At 56.4% G+C, this 25,214-nt stretch overlaps 7 protein-coding genes across 7 annotated transcripts in view; 2 read left to right on the top strand and 5 right to left on the bottom strand.

Annotated features, from left to right (window-relative positions):
• The first annotated feature begins 45 nt into the window (after window positions 1–45).
• On the top strand, window positions 46–5,238 carry PTSG_05842 (uncharacterized protein). Its single transcript, XM_004992678.1, has 18 exons — window positions 46–156; window positions 346–488; window positions 649–736; window positions 846–970; window positions 1,232–1,325; window positions 1,498–1,546; window positions 1,724–1,964; window positions 2,148–2,211; window positions 2,422–2,555; window positions 2,729–2,793; window positions 2,960–3,067; window positions 3,236–3,269; window positions 3,434–3,472; window positions 3,619–3,743; window positions 3,992–4,220; window positions 4,377–4,547; window positions 4,737–4,913; window positions 5,081–5,238. The coding sequence occupies exons 1-18, from the start codon at window positions 108–110 to the stop codon at window positions 5,141–5,143; spliced, it is 1,998 nt and encodes a 665-aa protein (XP_004992735.1). The 5' UTR covers window positions 46–107; the 3' UTR covers window positions 5,144–5,238.
• Window positions 5,239–5,411: 173 nt separating this feature from the next.
• Window positions 5,412–6,215, bottom strand: PTSG_05841 (uncharacterized protein; the record flags this gene model as incomplete). Its single annotated transcript, XM_004992677.1, has 4 exons — window positions 5,412–5,482; window positions 5,595–5,667; window positions 5,813–5,878; window positions 6,069–6,215. The coding sequence occupies 4 exons, from the start codon at window positions 6,213–6,215 to the stop codon at window positions 5,412–5,414; spliced, it is 357 nt and encodes a 118-aa protein (XP_004992734.1).
• An 83-nt stretch (window positions 6,216–6,298) lies between these two features.
• PTSG_05840 (uncharacterized protein) lies at window positions 6,299–7,277 on the top strand. Its single transcript, XM_004992676.1, has 3 exons — window positions 6,299–6,500; window positions 6,767–6,813; window positions 6,953–7,277. The coding sequence occupies exons 1-3, from the start codon at window positions 6,370–6,372 to the stop codon at window positions 7,102–7,104; spliced, it is 330 nt and encodes a 109-aa protein (XP_004992733.1). The 5' UTR covers window positions 6,299–6,369; the 3' UTR covers window positions 7,105–7,277.
• An 864-nt stretch (window positions 7,278–8,141) lies between these two features.
• Window positions 8,142–15,868, bottom strand: PTSG_05839 (WD-40 repeat protein; the record flags this gene model as incomplete). Its single annotated transcript, XM_004992675.1, has 5 exons — window positions 8,142–12,220; window positions 12,277–14,153; window positions 14,177–15,228; window positions 15,433–15,564; window positions 15,805–15,868. 5 exons carry the CDS (start codon window positions 15,866–15,868, stop codon window positions 8,455–8,457), a joined length of 6,891 nt encoding a protein of 2,296 aa, XP_004992732.1. The 3' UTR covers window positions 8,142–8,454.
• A 597-nt stretch (window positions 15,869–16,465) lies between these two features.
• PTSG_05838 (uncharacterized protein) lies at window positions 16,466–20,239 on the bottom strand (the record flags this gene model as incomplete). The annotated part of the gene is made up of 14 exons (XM_004992674.1): window positions 19,959–20,239; window positions 19,675–19,796; window positions 19,332–19,454; window positions 19,097–19,165; window positions 18,898–18,975; window positions 18,629–18,746; window positions 18,331–18,423; window positions 18,117–18,196; window positions 17,931–17,993; window positions 17,538–17,720; window positions 17,308–17,385; window positions 17,061–17,144; window positions 16,761–16,883; window positions 16,466–16,567 (listed from the first exon to the last, which is right to left on the bottom strand). The coding sequence occupies exons 1-14, from the start codon at window positions 20,080–20,082 to the stop codon at window positions 16,466–16,468; spliced, it is 1,440 nt and encodes a 479-aa protein (XP_004992731.1). The 5' UTR covers window positions 20,083–20,239.
• A 748-nt stretch (window positions 20,240–20,987) lies between these two features.
• PTSG_05837 (uncharacterized protein) lies at window positions 20,988–23,981 on the bottom strand (the record flags this gene model as incomplete). Its single annotated transcript, XM_004992673.1, has 7 exons — window positions 23,825–23,981; window positions 23,453–23,640; window positions 22,659–23,153; window positions 22,363–22,427; window positions 22,004–22,101; window positions 21,701–21,797; window positions 20,988–21,426 (listed from the first exon to the last, which is right to left on the bottom strand). The coding sequence occupies exons 1-7, from the start codon at window positions 23,862–23,864 to the stop codon at window positions 20,988–20,990; spliced, it is 1,422 nt and encodes a 473-aa protein (XP_004992730.1). The 5' UTR covers window positions 23,865–23,981.
• Window positions 23,982–24,315: 334 nt separating this feature from the next.
• PTSG_05836 (uncharacterized protein) overlaps window positions 24,316–25,214 on the bottom strand; it is a 4,211-nt gene continuing 3,312 nt past the window's right edge. The window contains exons 11-13 of the mRNA XM_004992672.1: window positions 24,962–25,045; window positions 24,653–24,735; window positions 24,316–24,511 (exon numbers count right to left, since the gene is read on the bottom strand). Of these exons, the coding sequence (XP_004992729.1) occupies window positions 24,461–24,511; window positions 24,653–24,735; window positions 24,962–25,045 (218 nt within the window). The 3' untranslated portion in view covers window positions 24,316–24,460. The remainder of the gene's footprint in view (window positions 24,512–24,652; window positions 24,736–24,961; window positions 25,046–25,214) is intronic.

Here is a 25,214-nt window from a genome sequence, read left to right as displayed (position 1 = left end):
GTGTTGTTGTTGTGGCACGACAATTAGTATAAGATTTCCACCATTCTTCATTACTTTGCTTGAAACTGTTTGTGCTGTCGTGAAACACACCTGCGGATATCGCCGAGATGTGTGACTGGGAGGATGTCACTGGCGCGTTCAAGCGCAGCTGCGCAGGTACATTGTGTGTGCGTGTCTGTGCGTGCGTGTGTGTGTGTGTGTGTGTGTGTGTCTGTGTGTCTGTGTGTGTCTGTGTCTGTGTATCTATGTGTGTGTGTATGTGACACACACACTCGCTCACTCAGGTACATGCTCCCTCACACGCGCTCGCTACTAACACACCCACTGTTCCCCCTGTGCGGATAGCACTGCCGCTTGGAGAGTTGGTGCGTGATCCGCGACTATCGCTGCACGATGCACTGCAAGCCATCGAGCTCATAGACCCGCGCATGGACGCTGGCATGGACGTGAACCTCACTGCCGTCAACACGCTCCAGGACGCTCTCGATGTGAGCTGTGTGTGTGCGTGTGTGCGTGTGTGTGTGTGTGTGTGTATGTGTGTGTGTGTGTGTGTGTGTGTGTGTGTGTGTGTGTGTGTGTGTGCGTGTACACGTACGTTGCATATACAACTGATAACAGTCCTGTGCCACCCGCACCTCCTTCCAACAGAATGGCTTGAAGGTCGATGACTTTTCGGAAGCAGAGCAGATTGGCCTAATGGATCAAATGTTCAACCTCCTCGCCCTGTGGTACAGAGGTGCGCATGAATGCACGTCGCGCACGACATGCGCACGGCAAGCACAGTGCATTTTGTTGTCCCGTTCTCGTACTTCGCTCACTTTCCCGCACCCCAACTTCCCCAACAGGCAACAACGCTGGGCAGACGGTGCTGACTTGCATGTACATGCATGATCCCCGTGTGCTCAAGTGCAAGGAGCTGCAGATCTTCTTCGAAGGCATGCTGCATCTCGTCCAAGCGACGCAAACCATCGTACGTACATGGCGTGCGTTGTGGGTGAGCATGTGTTGTGCGTGTGTGTGCGTGCGCGCGCGCGCGCGTGTGTGTGTGTGTTTGTGTGTGTGTGTGTGTGTGTGTGTGTTTGTGTGTGTGTGTGTGTGTGTGTGTGTGTGTGTGTGTGTGTGTGTGTGTGTGTGTGTGTGTGGACGCACGTTGTCAACATCAACGCCACATTTCCTCCTCCCCAGCCTCATCGCCGTGGCTCCTTCACCCACTTCATCTATGACACGCCAGTGCCTTCAAGCATCCTGTTGTGAAGAGGAGGACTTTGTGACTTCGCTCTATGGCTTTGACATGTGCTCCTGGAAGCCGTTTGCAGCAGTGCTCGGTGAGGAGAGGTAGTTTGTATGTATGTATGGTGAGTGTGTATGTGTGTGTGTGTGTGTGTGTGCATGAGTTTTGCACTCCACATACTGCGCATGCGTCAGCATTGAAGCCTGCTGACCTGCACCAACCCTTTATCTGTCCGCACTCACATAATCACCACGGCCATGGCACAGCGGATATCAACGCCACAATGAAAACACAGCCAGAGAACGTTGCTCACAGGTCCTGATTGCGCTCGTGTATTTTGTGTTGGTTTGTACGCCCGCCTTCTCTGCTTATTCTTATGCTGAGCCCAATCCCCAACCACAAACTGACACACAAACACACACGCACACACACACACACACACACACACACACACACACACAAACACACACACACACATACGATTTCCAACAGGATGCGGCTGCTGTTTCACCTCCTCAGCGCAATGCAGCAGTACCTCAAGTTCAACGCCATCCCCAACGGCCTGCGCATGGCAACGCACGCGCTCAGTGATCTCGACGCGTGCCTCGCAACGCTCGAGGCAGGAGCGGACGTGTCGTCCGGTGAGCGTGACTCAGCACTCCAGCCAACCATCAACGGCCACTTGCTTGCCGCCACGCCGCTGCGCGAAATCGAATCCATCACAACGCAGCAGGTGTGTGTGTGTGTGTGTGTGTGTGTGTGTGTGTGTGTGTGTGTGCATTTGTGTGTGTGTGTGTGTGTGTGTGTGTGTGTGTGCGGTGATTTTGCTTGTTGTCTGCTGTACCCTGCCTGTTCTCACGTCTCGCTTGCCCATTCATAATCACCACATCACACCGCCATTATACCTGCGGCTCAGGCGTACGAGTACCTGCGCCACGAGATTGTCTGCATCAAGACCGGAATGCACATCTTCTCATGCAGTGCGTCCACCCTCTGTGTGTGTGTGTGTGTGTGTGAACGCACTCACTGCAGTCGTGAAATCCGCTGTGCATTCGTCAGACAACACCCAACCTTCTCTCCCACCAACCCTACGCTTCACACCATACTCATCCTCCTTTTTCAACAAGCTCGCCCTCACAACACCCAATCACCACCATACCCGCCATAACCGCCACCACCACCACCGCCAGGAACACTCCATGCGCTGCATCAGTTCTTCGGGCGGTTTGCGCGCATGGGCGCCGGCGCCTTCGCTCGCTCTGTTGTGCACCGCTGCTTCCTCAACAAGAACAAGTGGGCAGGGAAGATCGACCCAGGACAGGCGGTGTGTGTGTGTGTGTCTGTGTCTGTGTCTGTGTGTCTGTGTCTGTGTCGGTGTGTGTCTGTGTCTGTGTCTGTGGTGTTGTATCCCTTGTGTACCACCTCCTTGAGCGCTCTCCCTCTCTTCACACTCCATACATTCATCCCCCCCCCCACACAACACCACTGCCGCCTCAGGTGCGGGAGGATGTGTACAACTGGTGCGGATACGCAATCATGGCCCCAGGATACAAACCAACCAGGTTGGTCGATCGGTTTTGGATGTCTGCATCGGCGGAGAGTGTCCGACAATCACAAGACCGCGTGCCTGCACTCTGACACTCATCCACTCGCTCTCATGCTCACCTCACACACTCTTTCAAACGCATACTTACACACACGCCTGTGTGTGTGTACGCGCGTGAGCAGGGGAGCTGAGCAGCTGTCGGCATTTGTTGGTGTTGCGGTTGAGTTTGAGGAGAACACCGTCGCCATCGCCTGTCAAAACTGCCCGCGACAACGACGCAGACTCGCAAAGTACCAGCTTGCTCCCTGTGTGTGTGTGTGTGTGTGTGTGTGTGTGTGTGTGTGTGTGTATCTGCACGTTCGTCGTGCATGTTGCGTGCGTTGTTCGTTTGTTGCTTGATCTCAACACATTGCACCAACGCCCCGTTCATTTGCATGCCCGCACCAACACGTTGGCAGAGTGTTTACGTCCGCCGCCACGCTCTCATCGCTGGTACGTGCGAACACCACTCGTTCGCGCCCTTGAAACACACGGGCTTGCTTTCATCACGCGCGCCAACACCACCACCACCACGATCACGCCTCACAATGCGACGTCATGCTGTTTGTTTTGCTTGTGTGCACATGTGTTGTTTGTTTGTTGTGTGAACTGAACAGGCGACGCAGGTGGACGTGACGCACCTTGGTGCCGAGAAGGTGAGCACGCTGTCACTGTCGCCCTCTTGAATCTCGTCGTCAGCGCCTTGCTCACGCTCATCACTCCTTCCTCAAATCCACAACCACTATCAATCATCGTGTCATCACCATCGTCACCACAACCTCACAATCACCATCATCACCAGCCGAGCCAACACCACCCTCTGACGGCGTGGGCGGGGCGGCGCGCGTGCATTGCCGGACTCGAATTCCTCATGCTCGGACTCGAACTGCAGCTCCACGCGCAGTGGGAACTGCTGTCCGTCTTCTGGTGCGCACAGTGCTGGGTTGTTTGTGTGTGTGTGTGTGTGTGTGTGTGTGTGTGTGTGTGTGTGTGTCTGTGTGTGTCTGTGTGTGTCTGTGTGTGTCTGTGTGTGTCTGTGTGTGTGTGTGTGTCTGTGTCTGTGTCTGTCTGTGTGTCTGTGTCTGTGCCTGTGTCTGTGCCTGTGTCTGTCTCTCCTGCCGTGAAACCTCCCCCCCCCGGCCTAACCCCCACCCCCATTTCCCCTCCCATGTCAGGTACATGCGTCACGTCGCCGGGTGGCTGTTGACAATCGAGACGCGCGCATTCACGCAACTGCGAGAGGCAGCAGAGGCACAAGCAGCCAGCACCAGTGCTGCTGGTGGTGGTGGGGCCGCGAAGAAGAAGAAAGGCAAAGGAAAGCAGAAGAAACAGAAGCAGCTCGAGCCACCAGACAGCTGGCGCCTCGCGGATGCATGGAGCGCGTTTGCAGACGCGTACACCCTGGTTGGTGTGTGTGTGTGTGTCTGTCTGTCCAAACACACACACACACACGCACATACACACACACACTTCTTCTGCGTCCTTTGCTCCCCTTCCGCTGTTTCTTGCCCCCTACATTCACTCACCACTCCCACCCCTTCACCTCCTGTTCCGCAACAGGCGCTGGTTGCGTGTGATCGTCTGGGGCGTGCACCGCCACCGCCACCGCCACTCGTTGACCCGCGCATTGTGTTTGAGCACCGCTTTGCTCCGTTCCAGGACGTCGTCATCCCATATCCGGCCAGCTACGACCTCTTCTGCTCGAAGATTGCAGACCTCGACCACCTCAACGTCTGTGTGTGTGTGTGTGTGTGTGTGTGTGTGTGTGTGTGTGCATGTCTGCCTGTCTGTGTGTCTGTCTGTGTCTGTGCCTGTGTCTGTCCATGCATGTGCGTATGCATACAACATTCGCCAGCTCACGCATACGTCCTGCCCACCCCCGCATTGCGCCCAACCCCAACCCCCTTTCCCTTCCATCAGGCGGATGAGCTGTTTGAGATGGCGGCAAATGCGTTTGGAAAGGCGGCGTCGGATATCTCCACGTTTAAAACGCGGTCCTCCGAAGCGGAACCCCAGTCCCGTCTGGACGCCCTGCAGCGGGTGGCGCAGAGGAACAAGATTGTCTGCACCATTGCCACCAAGTCGTTTGCCGACAAGGTGCGTGGCCGGTGCTGTGCGCGATTGTTGGTGGCGTGTGTTTAGTGCTACGTGGTGGTGCGTGTGTTTCATCTCACTGCTTGCGTTGCTCACGTTGGCCACGTTGCTTACATGAGCCACACTGCGCGTCCGCTCACCCGTGTCTTCTCGCCCTCTTCCGCATCTAGCCTGGGAGCGTTGTCCTCAAGTTTACGGACGACAAGGTGATGCCCGTCATCGACCTCAGCTGAACCAACAAGGGAACATGCACGCGTGTGCACACAAACAAACAAACAATGTTCACTAATCCCAAGTAGCCCTCTCGATGAAAGCATTCAAAGCTCAAGTTATTATGAACAAGTGAAGGTCGCAACGTCGCATGTCGTGACGTGGCGCGAACTTCTCAGAAACAGAGAGAGGAAGAGGCGGAGGGTTTGGAGCGGCAGAGACACACAGCTGCACACACACACACACACACACACACACACACACACACACACACACACATACACAACACACTCAAGATGCTGGGCGCTTCCGCTTCATCATGCGCGCAAAGAAGCCTTCCTTGTTGAACTCGCTTTGTGCATCTGCAAAGAGGGCACAAAGTAAACAGCAGGTGAAAGTGAGCAGGAGCACAAAGCACGCAGTAAACTTGCAGCACACACGCACAGGCACACAAACACACATGACATGCTGTACCTGATGAGAGTTGTGAATAGCCCCACTTGCGCCCAAGGTCGCCGGAAAAGTTGGTGTTCTCCTGGCGTGGGAACTGTTTGGACAACAGCAGCAACAGCAGCAGCAACAGCGGCAGCACACGTGAGGGCAAGAATACAAGCACACACACACACAACAAGCAGGAACGGAGGCTGCCGCGCAATATCACTCCATAGTCAACGGCGACACACAGGACGCACCTCTTTGCTGAACTTGTCCTCGAGCAAATCCTCAATGGCCTGCAGCTCCCGCTTCACGGCCCACGCCTACAGTGTAAGTGTGTGCGGAGATGAGATAGTTGCGGCGGAGCAGGAACGCAACGTGCACGCAATGTTGTGTTGAAAGCGCAAACATGTGCAAACACACATGCGCAAATGCAAACACACATGCGCGCACACACACACACACACATGCGCAAACACACACACACACACACAGGCGTACACACAGACGCACGTCTTCGCCGCTGGCTGCCTTGACCATGCGCGTCTTGTATTCGGAGGTGAGCTTCTCTGCGATGCTTCGGCCGTCGCGGCCCGCAATGCGAGGCCACCGCGCCACAAGCGCCTCCAACACCTTTGCCGTCTTTGCCGCGTTCGACATCGTCGTGGTTGTGAATAAATGTGCATCGAATCTACTGTGTGTGAGCAGCAACGTACGTGAGTCGATGCTCCTTTAATGCGCCAATTGCACAAAGTTGACGAGGAGCAGAAAGAAGACAACAGTGCACCAACACAACTGAACACAGACAGCAGACATGGGAGTGGGCGACTTTCTGAGCAAGAGTGAGCTCTCCTTCATCAAGGAAGGCGACGGCACACGCATGCTACCCGATCTGGACTCTCTCAAGTCCCCATTCGTATCCCTCGCAGGCAGCGTCATCGACGGGTGTGTGTGTGTGTGTGTGTGTGTGTGTGTGCGTGTGTGTCTGTGTGTGTGTCTGTGTGTGTGCGTGTGTCTGTGTGTGTCTGTGTCTGTGTTTGTTGTTTTCTGTGCGTGCGTGTGTCTGTCTGTGTCTGACTGTGTCTGTGTGTTTGTTGCTGTGTTTGTTACTGCCTCTGTAACTGTCTCGCTGTCTGCGTAGCTGTCTTGCACACTCCTTTCACCTCTCACCATGTCTCCCACGTCTCCCACCACCTTTCACCTCTCACTAGCTTCGACGACCTGTCCACGAGCGTGAAGAAGTCCGGCATGTACTTTGGTGAGCGCCACAGTATGCGAAACACACACACACGCACACGCACGCACGCAAGCACGCACGCACGCACGCACGCACACACATATGCGCATCCCTCTTCATCACCTCTCATCTTCCCCCCTTCCCTCACCACCTGTTGCAGCGATTGGACTGGCGAGCGCGGGCCTGTTCATTGGCTGTGGGATCGTCGTCAGTACCGTACTGGGCGCGTATTTGCAGCAACAGGAGGTGTTTGTGCCAAAGCACAAGAAGTCCCGGCCCAGCCATGATGACAACCGCACCGCAAGACGATGATGGTGGTGATGATGTCCACAGTTTGCTTCACCTTTGCAGTCTCGTTCTCACTCTCTCTTTCTGCTTTATCTTCCTTGATCAGGAGTCCCGCCGCCATTGGTATTCATCTCCCTTCGTGTAATCATAACCGGCAGATAGCCCACGTGTCTTGCAAGTAAACGAATGTACATGGACGACGGAGGACGGAGGCGGAGATGGAGAGAGGGGAGAGAAAGAGGAACTGCGTGGTGTTGGTGTGCTGTCTTGAGCTATGCATGTGTATCGGTGGTGGTTTACTTAGCGGCGTGCATCATGGTGGAAAGGCGATGATGATGTGTACATTGGAGGAATGATGTGGAACAAGGGCTGACGCTCATGACGCGATGTGAGTCACAGCAATGTCACGTGTCAGTGGAGGGCGTTCATGTGCCTGCGCACACAGACACACACACACACACAAACACACACACACACCCAGACACACACACACACACAGACACACACACACTCACACAAACAAAATACACACCTACCACACCTTGTGTAAAGTCGCTGAGTACGTCGTCGGGACGTTGTAGTGGCCGAGCTGCGCCAGCTGTCGCCGCACATCCCGAACCGTGAACCACGCAGCTATCTTTCCCTTGCTGGTTTGTTCGTTGTTGGGGATTGGTTCAGAGGAGGAGTGAGTGAAGAGTTGGTTGTCTGGGCTTGCTGTTAGGCTATTTGGTGTGAGGGCTTTGAGGGCTTTGCTTCCTTCTGCCTTCCTCTTCTGCCACTCCTGTTTCTCTTCTCTTCTCTTCTGGCTTTGTCCTCTCGGTGTGGTGTGTGGTGGGCCTCTGCTCTGGGACTGTGTTGAGGAGTGTGTGTTTGTGGCTGCGTTTCTGGCTTGTGACGTGATGTGTCACACTTGTCACACCACTCAACTATGTACTTAAAGCACGGTTGTGGACTGGAGGGGGCTTAGCACAAGGAGAACAAGGGGATGTGCAGCACGCTTGCGTTGTGATGTGATGATGATTGCTCGCAAATACAACATCTCGAGCCCCACAAGAAAGACGCACACCAAACAAAGAACGAATGGCTGGATGGAACATATGGGGACCGGATTGGATTGTGGACTTACATGTCAGTATGTCGTAGGAAAGTACTAGGAAGGAAACGACAGATGAAACAGAAACAGAGGGACTCAAAAGCTGCAAGCGTACAGGAAACAAAGGGCGTACAGCAAACAAAAGGCGCACAGCAAACGAAAACGACCAGAAAGCAAACGCGCAAGTCAACTAAGAAACAACGTAACATAACATGCTTTTGGAATGATTGCCGAGCTGGGTGGCATGGAAAAGGCCAGTAAACTCAAGACAGCCAACCGCATCACTTATTCGTCTCCACATCCCACACCCGCACGGTGTTGTCAGCGCTCCCAGATACAATACGTGTCCCATCAGCACTTACTTGAACCACATTGACATTGCCAATGTACGTGTCCTTTTGAATGAGCTGTGCCCCGCTGCCCGCGTCCCATACTCGCACTGTGTTGTCACGACTCCCAGACACCACACGCGTCCCATCAGGACTAAATGAAACCGAGAAGACACCACGCGTGTGCCCATCGCACAGTGTCAGCTGCTTGCCATTACGTGCATTCCACACCCGCACCGTCTTGTCATCGCTCCCAGACGCCACGCGCGTCCCATCAGGGCTGAAGGCAACCGAGGTGACACGACCCATGTGTCCTTTACACTTTGACAGCTGCTTGCCATTACGTGCATTCCACACCCGCACCGTCTTGTCATCGCTCCCAGACGCCACACGCGTCCCATCAGGGCAAAACCCAACTGAGGTGACCCAATCCGTGTGCCGCTTGCACTGATGCAGCTGCTCACCCGTCCGTGCGTCCCAGATGCGCACCGTCGTGTGACTGCTCCCAGCCACCACACGCGTTCCATCAGGGCTGAATGCGACTGACGTGAAACACTCATCCCAAGCGCATTGGTGCTGGCACTCAGCAAGCTGTTTCCCAGTTCGCGTGTCCCAGATACGCACTGTGTTGTCTCGTGGTGTCACATGCAAAATCTCCTCGCCTGTATCTTCCTCTCCTCCAACAGACACAACGTGCTCTCCATCAGGACTGAATGCCACTGAGGTCACTTCTCCAGAATGGCCGTGACACCGGCCCAACTGTTCCCCCGTGACAGCATCTAAAATGCGAATAGTGGCGTCCCTGCTCCCACATGCGATGCGCGTCCCATCAGGGCTGAAACGAACCACATTCACATGCGAGGCATATCTGCCGCACCGATCGACATCCTCACTCACAAACGTATTCCAGACGCGCACCGTGCCATCCGAGCTCCCAGACGCTATGCGCGTCCCGTCAGCGCTGAACATAACCGAGGAGACACCACTTGTGTGCCCGTCGCGCTGGGCGAGCTGTGCACCCGTGGTCGCGTCCCAAATGCGCACTGTCTCGTCATTGCTTCCAGACACGATGCGCGTCCCGTCAGTGCTCAGTGAGACTGATTGGATAACACGTGTGTGCCCCTCGCACTGCGTCAGCTGCTCTCCCGTCCGTGCGTCCCACACCCGCACCGTATGGTCTTCGCTGCCTGACACGATACGCGTTCCATCAACGCTCAGCGCAAGCGAAGTGACGGGGAGAGAATGCCCCTTCAGCTCTTGGGTTTGTCTTCCCGTCCATGCGTCCCAGATTCGGATGTTCATGCCCACGCCCGAGACTTCCACCCAGGAGTATGAATAATCGGGCTCATGAACAGTTGTGCCCCCAGCTGACACCACGCACGTCCCATCAGGGCTAAACCCAACCGATCTGACACAAATTCTGTGCCCCTCGCACTGCATCAGCTGCTCACCCGTCCGCGCATCCCACACCCGCACCGTGTTGTCGTCGTTCTTCCCGTAAGTCTCGCCGCTCCCAGACACCACACGCGTCCCATCAGGGCTGAACCCAGCCGAGTTGACACGACTCGTGTGCCCCTCGCACTGCGTCAGCTGCTCGCCCGTCCTCGCATCCCACACCCGCACCGTCTTGTCACTGCTCCCAGACACCACACGCCTCCCGTCAGGGCTAAACCCAACTGAGGTGACAGAAAACGTGTGCCCCTCGCATTGTGTCAGCTGCTCTCCCGTCCGTGCGTCCCACACCCGCACCGTCTGGTCATGGCTTCCAGACACCACACGTGTTCCATCAGGGCTGAACCCAACAGAGGTGACCTCACTCGAGTGTCCAGTGATGACCAACTTGCAGGGGCTGCGGGCAAGCACCTTCGGAATGCGCAGAAGGCAGCGATTCGTTCTTGCTGCTCGTGCCAGTGTTCGCTGCGCCTGTGAAGCGAACCAGTGTGATTGCAACGGTATGCCACCAAGGAAGCAACCAGCTCCACGTCGCAAGGCCTCATCCTCACTCAGCCTCGGCGCCCAGTGTTCTCCGAAAAGGGAGCTTGTGCCATCAAGCAACTGATACATGTCATTGTCCACACCGAGCAGGGCTGTGGCCAGCTCGGCCAGCTCCTTCATGAGGGGCCGTCCACGTTCTGCAGAATACGCCTGCAGCAGCAGCCACTGCGCCATGGCTGCCGTTGCCTCGCGTTCCGTTGGCGATACACCCGTGCCAGTGAATTGCGCCAACATTGGATCGTCCCCACGACGAGGCTGCAACAACACTTCGCTCCACGCTTCGACGCTCTGCCTAGCACTCGCAGTAACAGCAGCGCTGGCCTCAGTGTCGGTGCCATGCCCTGATTCGCCTGTTACCTTGTCTGCAAGCGCTCGTGCACACTCGCACAGGTGCATGTGGCCATGCTCCAGTGCGTACTTGGTGACGGGCTCGTCCAGGACGTCACTGCCTGGTTCCAACAGCCCATGTGAGCCGCTCAGAAGCCCTTGGTCCTGCAGCACGCGCAGGCATGCGCGAGCGAGGAGGGCGTGGCCTTGCCGCACATCCACAAAGTGAGGGCCAGCGCGCCCCTTGTCCGTGAGAAAGTCGTTGACGGTCTTGTGCAGCGGCTCAATCACGTCGTGCTTGCTGCTGGTGGAGAAGAGAAGCGACAGCGCGCTTAGCAGCCGCTTCGTCAGCGCCTTGCTCTGCACCCGATCACCACCACACAGCACATGTAGATCTTCCACGCGCAGCGGCTGGCGGGAGGCCACAATGGCCGCCAGCATGTTGTGCAGGGTGCCTTGCAGTGCTGCCAGCACCTCCTCGTCAACGCCCTCCTCACCAGTGGCCGCCTGGTTGAGTCGCGCCTGAATGCGGTCCAGCGTCTCCGTGTACGTGCCGTCAACGATGCTGGCTCCGGACCCAGCGAGCAGAGCATCAACATCCGCCGGTGTGAGGGACTTCCTCTTCTTGCTCGACTCGTCCAGCTCCTCCAAGGCGCGTGCCACCAAGGCGACGGCGAGGAACACGCCATCCGCTCTGTCAACGACCGCTTTCACAACGGCGTCCTTGTCTGCGTCCGACAGCTTGTGTAGGCTGGTGCCGTCCACGATGCGTTGCCGCGTGTACAGCTCCAGATCCTCGCGCTGTCGTCGATCCTGCTTGTCGATTTTAAACGGGTTGAGGTTCTTGAAGAACACAAGAATGTCCTCCTCCGGGCGGGACGTGACGATGATGCGAACACACGGTGGCAGCGAAGGCAGCTGCTTGCCCACAAGGCGAAGGAATTGTGCACGGCTGTTGCCATCACGCAGCTCATCCAGCGCATCAACCAGGATGAAGATGTCGCCGTCGTGCGTGTCACGGTTGTCGAGTGCCTCGCGCAGTGGGTCGGCCAGCAGCACGTCAAACGCGTCACCCACACTGCCCTTGGTGCCGTGCGCGTGGGCAACAAAGTTGTCCCGCTGCTCCTCGTCCTTGAGAATGTCCAGCAACTTCTGCCGCAACGAAGGCAGCTGCGATGCGAGGCGGAAGGTGAGAGTGGCGATGGCCTTGCGCGGGTCATTGCGGTCTGCGTGATCGTGCTTGCAGAAGAAGTGGGCTGCGAGGAGCGGTCGCGTGCTGTCTGACGTGCTGTGCGACGAGGTACCGTCAGCGTACCGCTTCACAAACTGGGCGGCAATGACCGACTTGCCGAGCCCGCCCGTCGAGGGCATTTGATATCGATGCCTGTTGCCTTGTCTGCAAGCGCTCGTGCACACTCGTACAAGTGCATGTGGCCATGCTCCAGCGCATACTTGGTAATGGGCTCGTCCAGGACGCCACTGCCTGGCGCCAACAGATCACGTGATCCGCTCAGAAGCCCTCGGTCCTGCAGCACGCGCAGGCACGCACGAGTGAGGATGGCGTGGCCTTCCCGCACATCCACAAAGTGAGCGCCAGCGCGGTCCTTGTCCGTGAGGAAGTCGTTGACGGTCTTGTGCAGGGGCTCAATCACGTCGTGCTTGCTGCTGCTGGAGAAGAGAAGCGACAGCGCGCTTAGCAGCCGCTTCGTCAGCGCCTTGCTCTGCACCCGATCACCACCACACAGCTCGTGTAAATCCTCCACGTGCAGTGGCTGGCGGGAAGCCACAATCGCCGCCAGCACGTTGTGCAGGGTGCCTTGGAGTGCTGCCAGCACCTCCTCGTCAACGCCCTCCTCACCAGTGGCTGCCTGGTTGAGTCGCGTCTGAATGCGGTCCAGCGTCTCCGTGTACGTGCCGTCAACGATGCTGCCGCCAGAGCTGGCGAGCAGAGCGTCGACATCCGCTGGCCTTAATGGCTGCTTGGTAGACTCGTCCAGCTCCTCCAAGGCGCGTGCCACCAAGGCGACGGCGAGGAACACGCCATCCGCTCTGTCAACGACCGCTTTCACAACGGCGTCCTTGTCTGCGTCCGACAGCTTGTGTAGGCTGGTGCCGTCCACGATGCGTTGCCGCGTGTACAGCTCCAGATCCTCGCGCTGTCGTCGATCCTGCTTGTCGATTTTAAACGGGTTGAGGTTCTTGAAGAACACAAGAATGTCCTCCTCCGGGCGGGACGTGACGATGATGCGAACACACGGTGGCAGCGAAGGCAGCTGCTTGCCCACAAGGCGAAGGAATTGTGCACGGCTGTTGCCATCACGCAGCTCATCCAGCGCATCAACCAGGATGAAGATGTCGCCGTCGTGCGTGTCACGGTTGTCGAGTGCCTCGCGCAGTGGGTCGGCCAGCAGCACGTCAAACGCGTCACCCACACTGCCCTTGGTGCCGTGCGCGTGGGCAACAAAGTTGTCCCGCTGCTCCTCGTCCTTGAGAATGTCCAGCAACTTCTGCCGCAACGAAGGCAGCTGCGATGCGAGGCGGAAGGTGAGAGTGGCGATGGCCTTGCGCGGGTCATTGCGGTCTGCGTGATCGTGCTTGCAGAAGAAGTGGGCTGCGAGGAGCGGTCGCGTGCTGTCTGACGTGCTGTGCGACGAGGTACCGTCAGCGTACCGCTTCACAAACTGGGCGGCAATGACCGACTTGCCGAGCCCGCCCGTTCCCTCCACCCAGAACACGCGGGCGTCCTGGTCTGTGTTTGGTTTCCGCGCCCACGTCTCAAAGGCGTCAAACACCCACTCGCGCGTGCCTTCTGCAAACGCCTTCTGATGCTTCACCAGATCCTGTCCAAAGTCAACAGGCTGCAGGGCCTCGTGCAGGTGGACGTTGAGGGCGGTGTCGTCGTCTCCTTCTGCCGTGAAGGCTGGTTGACGAAGCGATGTCACGCGCCTTGGGGTGCGGCGGGGCTGCTGACCCGTCTTGGGTGCTGTTGCTGCTGCTGTTGCTGCAGTTGCTGTGGTCGTAGCTGTTGTTGCTTCCTCATGCTCACGGTTCTCATCGCCTGGCAGGTAAGGCGACAGTGCATGGGCGAGCGACGCTGCGTCGCCGAGAAAGTCGGCAAAGTGGTGCACTGTCGTAGTCTCGCGGTTGCGTTTGCCAGCAAAGAAGGCATAGAGCTCCGGGATGTCTGCCAGGTGGAGCGCTGCCGACACGCGGACGTGGCCAGATCGGCGGACCCAGCTCTTAAGCGCTGACAGTAAGAGAAGCACGCTGACCTCGTCGCCAAAGCAGTTGTCCCTCCAAAACGCCACGGCATCTGCTTGTGCCTTGCACTGATGCAGAACCTCCAGCGCACGGTTGCTGCTGCTGCTGGTGGTGTTGACCGTAACTGCTGCTGCTGCTGCTGCTGCTGCTGCTGCTGCTGCTGCTGCTGCGCTTGCGTGCTGTTGTAGATGAGGTTGACCAGCCCAACGGCGTCCATCATGCGCTTGTTTGCCTCAGCGAACCCATCTGCCATGTCATCGCAGCTCAAAAAGCGCAGGATACGGCTCTTGACACCGGGCTTGAGGGCGTCAACGACGAGGCGCAATGAGCAGAACGTGTGCTCGCTCAGCTCCTCCGCCTCCTCAAGCCCGTCAGGGCTGTCTTCTGCCTGGAAGTACACGAGGAGCACACGGCCGTGCTTGGAGATCTTGCGGGCCCGGCGGGCCAGCTCCTCCGCAAGTGCTCGATTCTCCTTCATCTGGGACACGCGAGCCACCGTCTGCGTGCACAGTGTCACGGCGAGGGACCCAAACGGGAGGCTCTCTGCTGCCTTCTCCACCATTGTGGGCACGGCCTTGCGGACGACGGTGCCGATTGTCGTGCGCAGCACTTTGCCCCATGAGGACTTGTCTGTCGCGGGTGGCTCAGGGAGTTCGCAGGTTTCGAGCGCCAGAACCGCGGGCTGCAAGTCTGGTCCAATCGCAGCTGCATCCGGCTGCGTTGTGGCATTCTTGTCGCGAGCTTGTGGCGTTCCATCATCGTCCCACGCGGTCAGCACGACACGGCCAGCTGGCTGCGCTTGCGGGCGATCATCAGCGTCAAGAGCGTCCAATTCCAGCTGCTTGAGCTGCGTTGCTGCTTTCGGTGAAGGGGCGGGATCGAGCCCAAGCGCATCCAGCAGCGTCTCGCTGAGATGCGCTGGCATGTTGCGGTTGGTGGTGAGCCAAGCAGGATCCTGGGACACGCTGCGCACAAGGACGCCACCGGAGACAGAGTCGAGGAGGTCGGCTTGGCGCGCCATGCCTTCTGCATGAAGCCAGTTCCGCAGCTGCTGCGGGTTCATGCGCGCGACGCGGTCAGCCGGCTTGCGTGGACAGCAGGACATGGTCGTGATAATGACGCAGCAGTGTATTATTCTGAGAGCTCAAAGAAAAGTGTGTGTGTGCATGTGTGCGTGCGTGTGTGTGTGTGTGTGTGTGTGTGTGTGCGTGTGTGTGTGTGTGTGTGTCCGGAGGTGAGGATTTCGATCCACGCAATTGTCCTGATCAGGACAAACACCTTCCTGTCCCCCCATCACTTCTGAGGACGCTCACAAACCAGAACACCGCGTGCGTGCTTCTGACTTACCTTTGCAATCGCTCCAAGGAGGCGGGCAGATATGGCTTGCTGGCTTGCTTGCCGCTTGTTGTTGTTGTTGTTGTTGTTGTTGTTGTTGTTGTTGTTTGCTTGGTAGCTTGACTGGGCTTGTTGCTGGCGGTGCTGGGAAGGATCAAAAACGACCAAACGCACAAGAGATGGGTGGAAATGGCGACACAAGCAAGCTGGATTGGCATGAGGAACTTTTTGTCTGGGCGAAAACCAGGAAAAAATGGCTTGGCGACAACTCTCAAAGATGGACACGAAAGCGACCATTTCGGGGAAGTGTCAAACGTCAAACGTGACAGCTTGTGGGCGGTAACCAGCTTGCTGCAAAATTTCATCTATTTTTTCTGCGTTTACGTGGTCGCGTTGTGTCGGTTGCGTTGGAGCGTTGAGTCGGTTGCGTTGGAGAGTCGTTGTGCATCAACGCATTGTCAGTGAAGCTTGAACACCACCGACACACACACCTCTAGACACCCACTTATTCACTCACTCACACGCGCGCCATTTTGTTTGTACTGACACTGACACAAGAACATGCATGCGCGCGAGCGCAAGCGTGCAGCAGCAGCGTGGGTGAGCTGGCTTGCACGGCGGCACCGGCTGCTGAAGCGCCTACACTCACATCACGCAAGCAGTCCACCAGACACGTAGAGGCCAAGACAAGACATGTACAGACGAGAGAAAAGAAGCCACCACGATCCACAGCGTCAACGAACAGAGTACACAAGCAAGCAATCCATAAGGAAGTACAGGAACAGGTGACACGAAGGAATGTCGTCAACATTACATGACAGGTGAGACCATTGCGGTACAGCACAATAGGGTACAGTTGAGGTACAGGTTCGATATGTCGAGAAAAAGCAGGAAATCATGGGAAAAACATGGGAGAAACGCACAAGGATCAATTTGAACAGGTAAAGGCTGGAAGAGGGCAGCGTATGGGTGGCTGGAGGGACCAGCCACAGAACACAGACCACAACCGCACTGCGCAAAACCCTCAGCACGTGTCGCAACCCGACTACGATGTGGCAGCGTCCTTGGCAGCGCTCTCCATCTTGCGGAGGAGGCGCATCTTGCGGTCGGCCTCCCGCTTCGCCTTGGCAACCTTGGCTTGGATTTCCTGCATGGGTGAGCAGCAGGACACAGCGCAGGCAGAAATTGAATGTGTGAGGGCCGAGGGGTTACACGAACAACAGACGACGAGCATCAAGACAAACGAGGGAGAACACACAGAATAGGAGCCGACTGAGCAGCTGCAACAGCCAGCTTGCACACAATCTAAGCGCGAAACATCGTCCCATGCTGTCGCCCACCTTCTCCATGCGCTCTTCCTCGCGACGCTGCTGCTCTTCCTCCTCGCGCAGGCGGCGTTCTGCCTCCTCCCGTGCGCGCTTCTGCGCAATCTGGCGCTTGCGTGCAGCCTCTTGCATGGCAGCCTACGTAGCGAAAAGGAGAAGAAGTGGGGAACGAGGGGTTGGACAGAGGACGGTGGTGGTAGTGAGACAGTAATTCAGCGGATCAGACAAGGGTGCTGCTGCACAGTAGGCACAGTACAGTGCTCGCACTCAAACAGCTTCCATCCATCTAAACACATAGCACAACATAACACGCACCTCGCGTTGCTTCTGGCGTTCGAGGGCGGCCTTCTTCGCGGCAACAATCGCTTCACGCTCCTGCTGCTTCTGCAGAGCCATCATCTGCAAACCACCCACAATTCATTGATGAGCGCAAGCAGAGAGCCATGAATACGCATCTCGCGCATTTTTCCACCAATGCTCCCCAACACTCACGCAACAACACCCATATCCACGTTTGGCACGAAAGCACACCCTCATCACCAATTGTGTAGCGGTTTGATACCTTCTGCAGTTCGCTCTGCCGGCGCCGTGCCTCTTCCTTCTCGCGGCGGAGGCGGCTCTGGTGCTCCTCCAGTTGCCGCTGGTGGTGAGGAACAGCGATATGAGCACGGATGACGTGGTGGTGAGTTGGCGGGAATGGTGCAATCAATTGGGTATGAGGGCAAGGCAACGGCTCACAAGCAAATGGCGAAACAACAACAACTTTTTCGCTCACACGCAACAAACACACACCTGGCGGGCCTCCTTTGAGCGCTCCTTCATCTTGATGTTCCACTCGCGCTTCTCCTCCATCTCCTTGTTGAGCTGCTCCTGCTGCCGGCTGATCTGCCGCTTCACCGCCACCTTCTGCTGCCGCGCCTCCTGCCCGCGCCGCCGAATCAGCTCCTCGCGCTCCTTCTTCTTCTGCTCGCGCTCCTGCAATGGCAGAGCATAGATTGTGTGTGTGTGCGTGCATGCGTGCGTGCGTGCATGTGTGTGTGCGTGCGTGCATGTGTGTGTGTGTGTGCGTGCATGAGTATGTGTGTGTGGTGAGGATGAGAGATGGCAGTGGCACCACCGATAAACGCCCCTGCAAATCAAACAAACACGGGCGTCGCACAAGCACACGTCGCGCATGCCACTTACGGCTCGCTCACGCGCTTCCTGTTCTTGCAGGCGCTGCAGTCGCTTTTCTTCCTCCATTTGCAGCTGGCAATCGAAAGGGGAATGGAATGAGCGACTGGAATGGTGAGGGACGCAGCATGTGCACACACACACACATGCACATGCACACACACATGCCCGTACACACACACACACACACACACACACCTTTCGCTCGCGCTCCTGGGCCAGCCGCTTCATCTTGCGCGCTTCGTTCAGGCGCTGCAGCCGTTCTTGCTCGGCTTTGCCTGCAGGCACAAACACACACACACACACAAGTACACAAGCATTCACATAAACATTCACATTAACGCGCTGTAAGCGCCAGCATACACAATCCACAACCCAACAAGCATAGCGCATGCACACAGCCAACACGCACGTTCGCGGGCAGCGCGCTCTTCTTCTGCTTCGGCGGCCTGAAGGGCGCGGCGACGCTGCATCTCCTCCAGCTCGCGCTCGCGCTTGCGTTGGGCTGCAACCGGTAGTGTTGCGGTGGGGAAATAATGAAAGCAGTATGGGGAAAGTTATGAGCAGGCGAAGCGACTCACACAGGGACGAATAGGAAACAGATGGAACAATGTTTGGCACGTCGCAGGCTCACGAGGAGTATGAATGGACGCACACACACATCCACCACACACACGCACACGCACACGCACACACACAAGTAGGCGCACCTTCCTCCACCATCTCTTCGGTCTGGTGCTTTTCCTCGAGCGCCTTCTGACGCTTGGTCATCTGGTGCTTCTTCAGCAGCTCCTGCCGCCGCTGGCGCGACTCGTGCTTCTCCATCACCTGACAAACGTAATGTGTGCGCAAGCAGAAATGGAGGGAACCAGGGTGAGAGATAGTACTGGTAAGAGCAACAATCGACGACATGCACAACACACAGAACATAGACACACACAACACACAACACAGCAATACACCCTTTGCACGCGCATACCAGGTTCTTGATGCGGTTCATCTCGCGTGCGTCCTCTTCTTCCTTCTTGCGCAAGGCGCGCTCACGCATGGTAGTGTCCTGTGCAAGAAACAGCAGCAGCAAAAGGAAGTAGTGAGAACGTGGGGTGGTCTTGCTGTTCGTACATCACAGCAAAATCACGCGCACACATGCAGGTGCAACCCTGTGCATACATGTGCACCTTTGCCAGCTCGATTTGACGGCGTTGTTTCTGAATGAGAAGCTGCGCCTCCCGCTCAGCTGCAGTGATCTGCGCATCAAACAACCCACGGTGAGCGGCAGAGAACACGCACACTGAAAACACTCCAAATCCTTCACACACACACGCACACACACACACACACACATGCACACACACACACACACACGCACACACACACACACGTACACACACAGACGTGTGCATGCTCAATGACCTTTCGGAGCTGGTCGTGGAGGTATCGCTTGCGCCTTGCCTCTGCAGCCTGGCGCTGGCGCACATACGGCAGGCGCTCAAGCGTGTCCGGCAGCTCATCCGGCACCGTGCTCAGCGATGACCGCTGTTGGAACGCAAGCAACGGATGAAAAAATGAGCACATTCAGCAGACTATGCAACGAAAAGGAGGGCTGGGGCTACAAGTGATTCACACGCACACGCACGCACGCACGCACGCACACACACACACACACACACACACACACACACACACACACACACACACACACACACACACACACACACACACACACGCACACACACACACACACACGCACACATACCCTGCGGCGGGAGTGCTGGCGAGACGGGGTGGACCGTGTGCGCCGGAGCTGCTGCGGCGTTTGCCGCTGACGCTGTGAGTTGTCCATTTGCACAGACGCACGTTGCCGAACAGCCGGAGACGCTGTTCGTCCATCACGCAGTGTCAAGCAGAGGCGCACGTTTTGGGTGAGTTCTTCTCAACTGTCATCAAGGCACGACCAGTACTCTTTGTAAGGTGCAGTGTCAACGAGAGCAATCAAGCAAAGGAAGGGCATTTTGCTCATGTTGAGGGAGGAAACCATACCAAGCCCAGAGTCGGGGGATGCGGCCCTGCGCTGCTCGTCCTTGTTCTTGAAGGACGCGTACGAGTTGACCGTGTGCTTGTGACTGTCTGCAAGCTGTTGCAGCTGTGGCGACACGCTGGACATGGTCAAGGCGAGATACACTCGGAGACAGCAAAAAGAAAGAACCCTCTGCGTGGGAGTGTGTTGCGGTGACTGCTGCTGTGAAGACTGCTGCTCGTCTGGTGCTCGTTTCGCTGTGGTTGCTGTGGTTGCTGTGGTTGCTGTGGTTGCTTTGCTTCTTGCAGGCAAAACGCGGGTGTTCTTGTGTGGTGAGCAAGCACTTTTCGGAGGGGACTCGAGTCCACACACGCGCGCGTTGTTCTGGGTGTTGGTGTTCTTGTGGAGAGAGAGAGAAGGTCGGGGAGCTCAAGAAATGGCGTGCTGTATCCGATGCTGATGATGGTGGTGAGTGGCGCAAAGACGTTCCCGTGCCTTCGCTTGCTTCGCGGTATTGGTCGTCACAACAGGCGTGCGGGAAATGGCGTCTTGGGGGGTTCTTCGCTTTCTTCGCTTGCGTGTGTGCGTGTGTGTTTGTTGGGCGTGGCCCTTTTTCCGCGTTGCGTTGTTGCGTATTCCCGCATCAACAAAGCATTCATTGAAAGATATGGCCAAATTTCGCTCGTTGGCAAGGCACGCGGGGTTGGGGTGATGGTGTGTGATGGTTGTGTGTGTGTGTGTGATGGCTGTGTGATGGTGTGTGTGTGTGTGTGTGTGCGTAAGGTTGATCTCCCTGTCCCCGTCTCCCTGCCTCCTTCTCCCTGTCTCAGTGTCCCCGTCTCCCTCCGTCTCCCTTCACATCATACACACGCTCACGCGTTTGCTTGTATGTACCGTCTCCGTCTCCCTTCACATCATACACACGCTCACGCGTTTGCTTGTATGTACAGACACATAGACACATGGACAGACTCAATCACTCAATCAAGCAGACCCTCATCTCACTCATCCTCATCCCCCTCGCCCTCACTCGTCATACATTACAAGTTGCGCTACAGCTGGTGTTTCCTGGTTGTGGGCGACATGCGCTCGGTGATGACGAGCGGCTTCTGCTGTGCGGGGCGTGGGAGGTGAATGGGCCGCACACCCGCAGCATCCCGCCGCGTCATCTCAATCGGAACATAAGGCGATAGTGCCACCCCGCCCGCGTGCTGCTGCTGAGCTGCTGCTGTCCCAGCTCCTGCGTACGCGGTTGCTGCTGGCGGTGGCCGCGGCAGCTCGTTCATTGCATAGTACACGGCGCCGTCTGAATGCTCTTCAGCATGCAGTGGAGACGACGCATATTCAGGGCCCTGCACACCCATTTGCTGCTGTTGCTGCTGTTTCACGCGGTGTCGGCGAACAGGCTTCTTTGGTGGTGCGACGGGCCGGGGGCCAACAGCAGGCATCGGTTTCGGGGTGGACATGGGCGTGTACCCGTCAATGTGATGGCTGAGGCCAGAGCCACACGCCACATTCTCATACGGCGGCCGGTTCGGCGCTGTCACAAAAGTGGGCGTCTGTGTGTGTGTGTGTGTGTGTGTGTGTGTGTGTGTGTGTGTGTGTGTGTGTGTGTGTGTGTGTGTGTGTGTGTGTGTGTGTGTGTGTGTATGTGTGTGTGTGTGTGTGTGTGTTTTCGCGGCAACAAGTGCGGGTGCAGGCATGACAAACCAACAGTTGCACAAGTAACGAACAACATGACTGCAACGTAGGTCTCTTAGCACACCTGAGTTTGCTGTTGAACGAGGGGGTGGACGCTGCGTCGTCCCACTCAAATGGAAGATCGTCGTTCGTCTCTGGCGCACCGTTGTTGGCCATCAAATCTGTGAATGAGTGTGTGAGTGAGTGAGTGAGTGAGTGAGTGAGTGAGTGAGTGAGTAAGTGAGTGAGTGAACAATGTGTGTGTGTGTGTGTGTGCGATTAGTGATGCGCGTGTGAGTCATCACAAATGCCCACAGACACCTGTTCATCAACAAACATGAGTGAAACATAAAGTCTACGGGAAGCAGCTCAGGATTGCAAAGCGTACATGAGGCCTGACGTGAGCCCACGGCTGTTGTGCGGTGATCCACTGAAGCAGCAGACGTGTGCTGGCTGCGTTTACCGCCTCGTTTTCCCTCAATGCTCCTGCAGGCGTACACGTGGCCACGCATGCATGCAAGCAAGTTGTGAACAAGAAACGTCAACGAGAGAGAGACAGTGTTTGCGTGTGTGTGTGTGTGTGTGTTTGAGAGTGTGTGTTTGAGTGCGTTTGTGTGTGTGTGTGTGTTTGAGAGTGTGTGTTTGAGTGTGTTTGTTTGAGTGTGTATGAAGCAGTGACAGACGTTGATTTCAAATGACAACCACATTCATGCTGCAACAGTGGGTGTTTGCAAGCAAGCAACGTACGCGCGCTGTTGGTGACGGGAGACGGGCGCCATGGTCCAGATGGTGGACACAACCAACACCAAGCACTGTGCAACACAAGGCAAGAACGGTTGTCAAAAATCACGGTGATAAGCAGCAACACAAAAGGCATCGAAACAGCTACGTAGACGCTGCTGCTTACATCAGCACACACACACACACACACACACACAAACACACATGAATTCTCGCTCTCTCTCTCTCTCTCTCACTCAAACACACACACACACACTCAAGCACACACACACACACACACCAGCAAACACAAGCACACGCACCGATTGGACGATGAATGCGGTGATGTGAATGACCTGCCACTCTGACGTGGGCGTGCTGTTGAGGGCGTGAATGGTGCCGATTTGCAACGCAAGCAAGCTGCCAAGGACTGCATACATGGCGGCGTGGCTGCGGCTGACCCAGCCCGCGGTCGTGCTGCGGGTCATGTGCAGGACGACAAGCAGCACCATGCTCAGTGCCACGAAGAAGAGGGGCACCAGCCCAATGAAGGCGGCGCCAGCGCGTGTGTTGAAGGAGCACGTGGTTGCGGTGGCGAACACGGCCGGATCCACCGCATTCATTGCGGCCGCCAGCAAGATGGGCAGGACGCATGTGATGACGTGGTGCAGCAGCACAAAGTGGCGAAATAGCCATGCCGCCCACGCTGGCGGGGCCCAGGTTTGCGCGCACACGCACGACAGCGTGTGATGCACCAGCAAGTGGTGGCACGAGAACGCCGCAATGGCCACGCCAATGTACATGAACGCCCCATTGATCTGCGCGTGTGCATGTGCGTGTATGGTGTATGGGTGAGTGTGAGTGTGTGAGTGTGTGTGAACGTGAGCGTGTGAGTGTGTGAGTGTGTGTGAACGTGAGCGTGTGAGTGTGTGAGTGTGTGTGTGCGTGCATGTGTGTGTGTGTACGTGTGTGTGTGTGTGTGTGTGTGTGTGTGTGTGTGGATGAGAGCACATTGTGCAAAGACCCGCAATCGCAGGTGCATCCCCCCTCCGGCGTGGTGCTCAGCGCCCCAACATCAACTCCACGCAGCAACCTAAAACACATCAACACCACCTACGCTGCATGCGGTGGTCGCGGTGCCTGTCCTTTGGAAGCCGATGGAGGTGACGCCAATAACAATTAGCCCGCCGATGTACCACCAGGGTCCAAGGTGAGACCATGTCCACAGTGTGTGCTTCAGCTTGTGCTTCACACCAATGGAAATCCCGCTAATGACACAGAACCCCACTGCCACCAACACGATGACTGCATGTGTGTGTGTGTGTGTGTGTGTGTGTGTGTGTGTGTGTGTGTGTGTGTGTTGAGTGAGCCGAGCTGTTGGGTGGATGATACAGGAAGCTACGAGCAGAAAAAAAAGTGATAACAACAGCACACACACGTACACACATGGTTGATGCGCCCGTGCTTGACAAGCCGTCGAGCAACGTACCGGAGAGCACAAGCTCATCGAAGAACACCCACGCTCCCATCTTCTTGTTGGCTTGTTGGCTGTTGTTGTCGCTGCCTTGACAGCTGTGCGTTGGTTGATGTTCCTTCGTCTGTCTGTGTGTTGTGCTGTTGGGGATGATAGCAAGAAGCGTTGGCTGGTTGATTGGTTGATTGGTTGGTTGGTTCGGGGTAAGGCAAGGGGTTGGTGCTGTCGTTGCAGTTGTATGCTGTCTGTGGTGGGTTTGGAGCATCCATTCAATACGTTCATTCGGAATGCGCGGAACGAGTGCACCCCCAAAAAAACTGACAAACAGCAAGTAGGACCTTCAATCAGGGGACACTTCGCCACCACACATGACGAATGCGCGTAATGGGTGTGATTTGCATTAACGCTTCCTCTCAACACACACACACACACACACACACACACACACACACACACACACACACACACACACACACACACCCTCTCACCCTCTCTCACTCTCACTTTCTTGCTTGTTGGCTTTCATTGGAAAATGGACAGAAGAAAAGCAAACGAAAGGGAAGCATCAGTGTGTGTCTGTGGCGCAAGATAAGCAAGCAAGCGTGCTGGTGGTGATGGTGATGGTTTCGTTGTGGAACGTTGAGTCAGCCTTCATTCAACAGCCAGCTTCCCGTCAAAGCTGGTCAAACACACGCCAAAGGCCTGCATGTGTGTGTGTGTGTGTGAGTGAGCAGCACAGATAACAACAACCACGGTAGACGACAACAACCACACAGTAGACACCCTGCTCCAAACCCCCAATCCACACACAACACGAGCACACGCATGTACTCTGCCGAGTACCTGGAGCGCGGACATTGGGTACTGGTAGTCCATGGTGAACTCGTGCTCCTCCACGCGGCCAAACTGCAGAATGATGTAGTCCGCTGCAAACACGGTGACGCGTTCATGTGTGTGTATGTGTGTGTGTGTGTGTGTGTGTTTGTTTCGGGGACAGAACGAGTGAGACATGCCGGCTGAACGTTCACGAGGCAATGAAAAGCGCACACAAACACAAACACACCACCAAACACAACCAAACATACAACCAAACACAAACACACACACACACTCCCTCCCCCCCCCAAAAAAAAATCTCTTGTCGTGACTCACTGTCTGATTCGTGGATAATCTGGAAGTTCTTGACGGAGGGCCGTGTGACGCGACCGCCAAAGTTGAGCACATACGAGTTTCCGTCTGCGGCGATGAAGCACACACGCGATGGGATGGGTGCATGGACGTGCGAGGCCAAGGCAAGGTGAGTGGTGGAGGCAACTTTGAGTGGAGATGATGGAGGACAGACACGCGCGCTCGCATCAAGATTGCATTCACACACACACACACACACACACACACACACACACAC

This window comes from Salpingoeca rosetta, assembly GCF_000188695.1.
Source record: "Salpingoeca rosetta unplaced genomic scaffold supercont1.15, whole genome shotgun sequence".
NCBI lineage: Eukaryota > Choanoflagellata > Craspedida > Salpingoecidae > Salpingoeca > Salpingoeca rosetta.
This window is presented reverse-complemented; position numbering and strand designations above follow the sequence as displayed.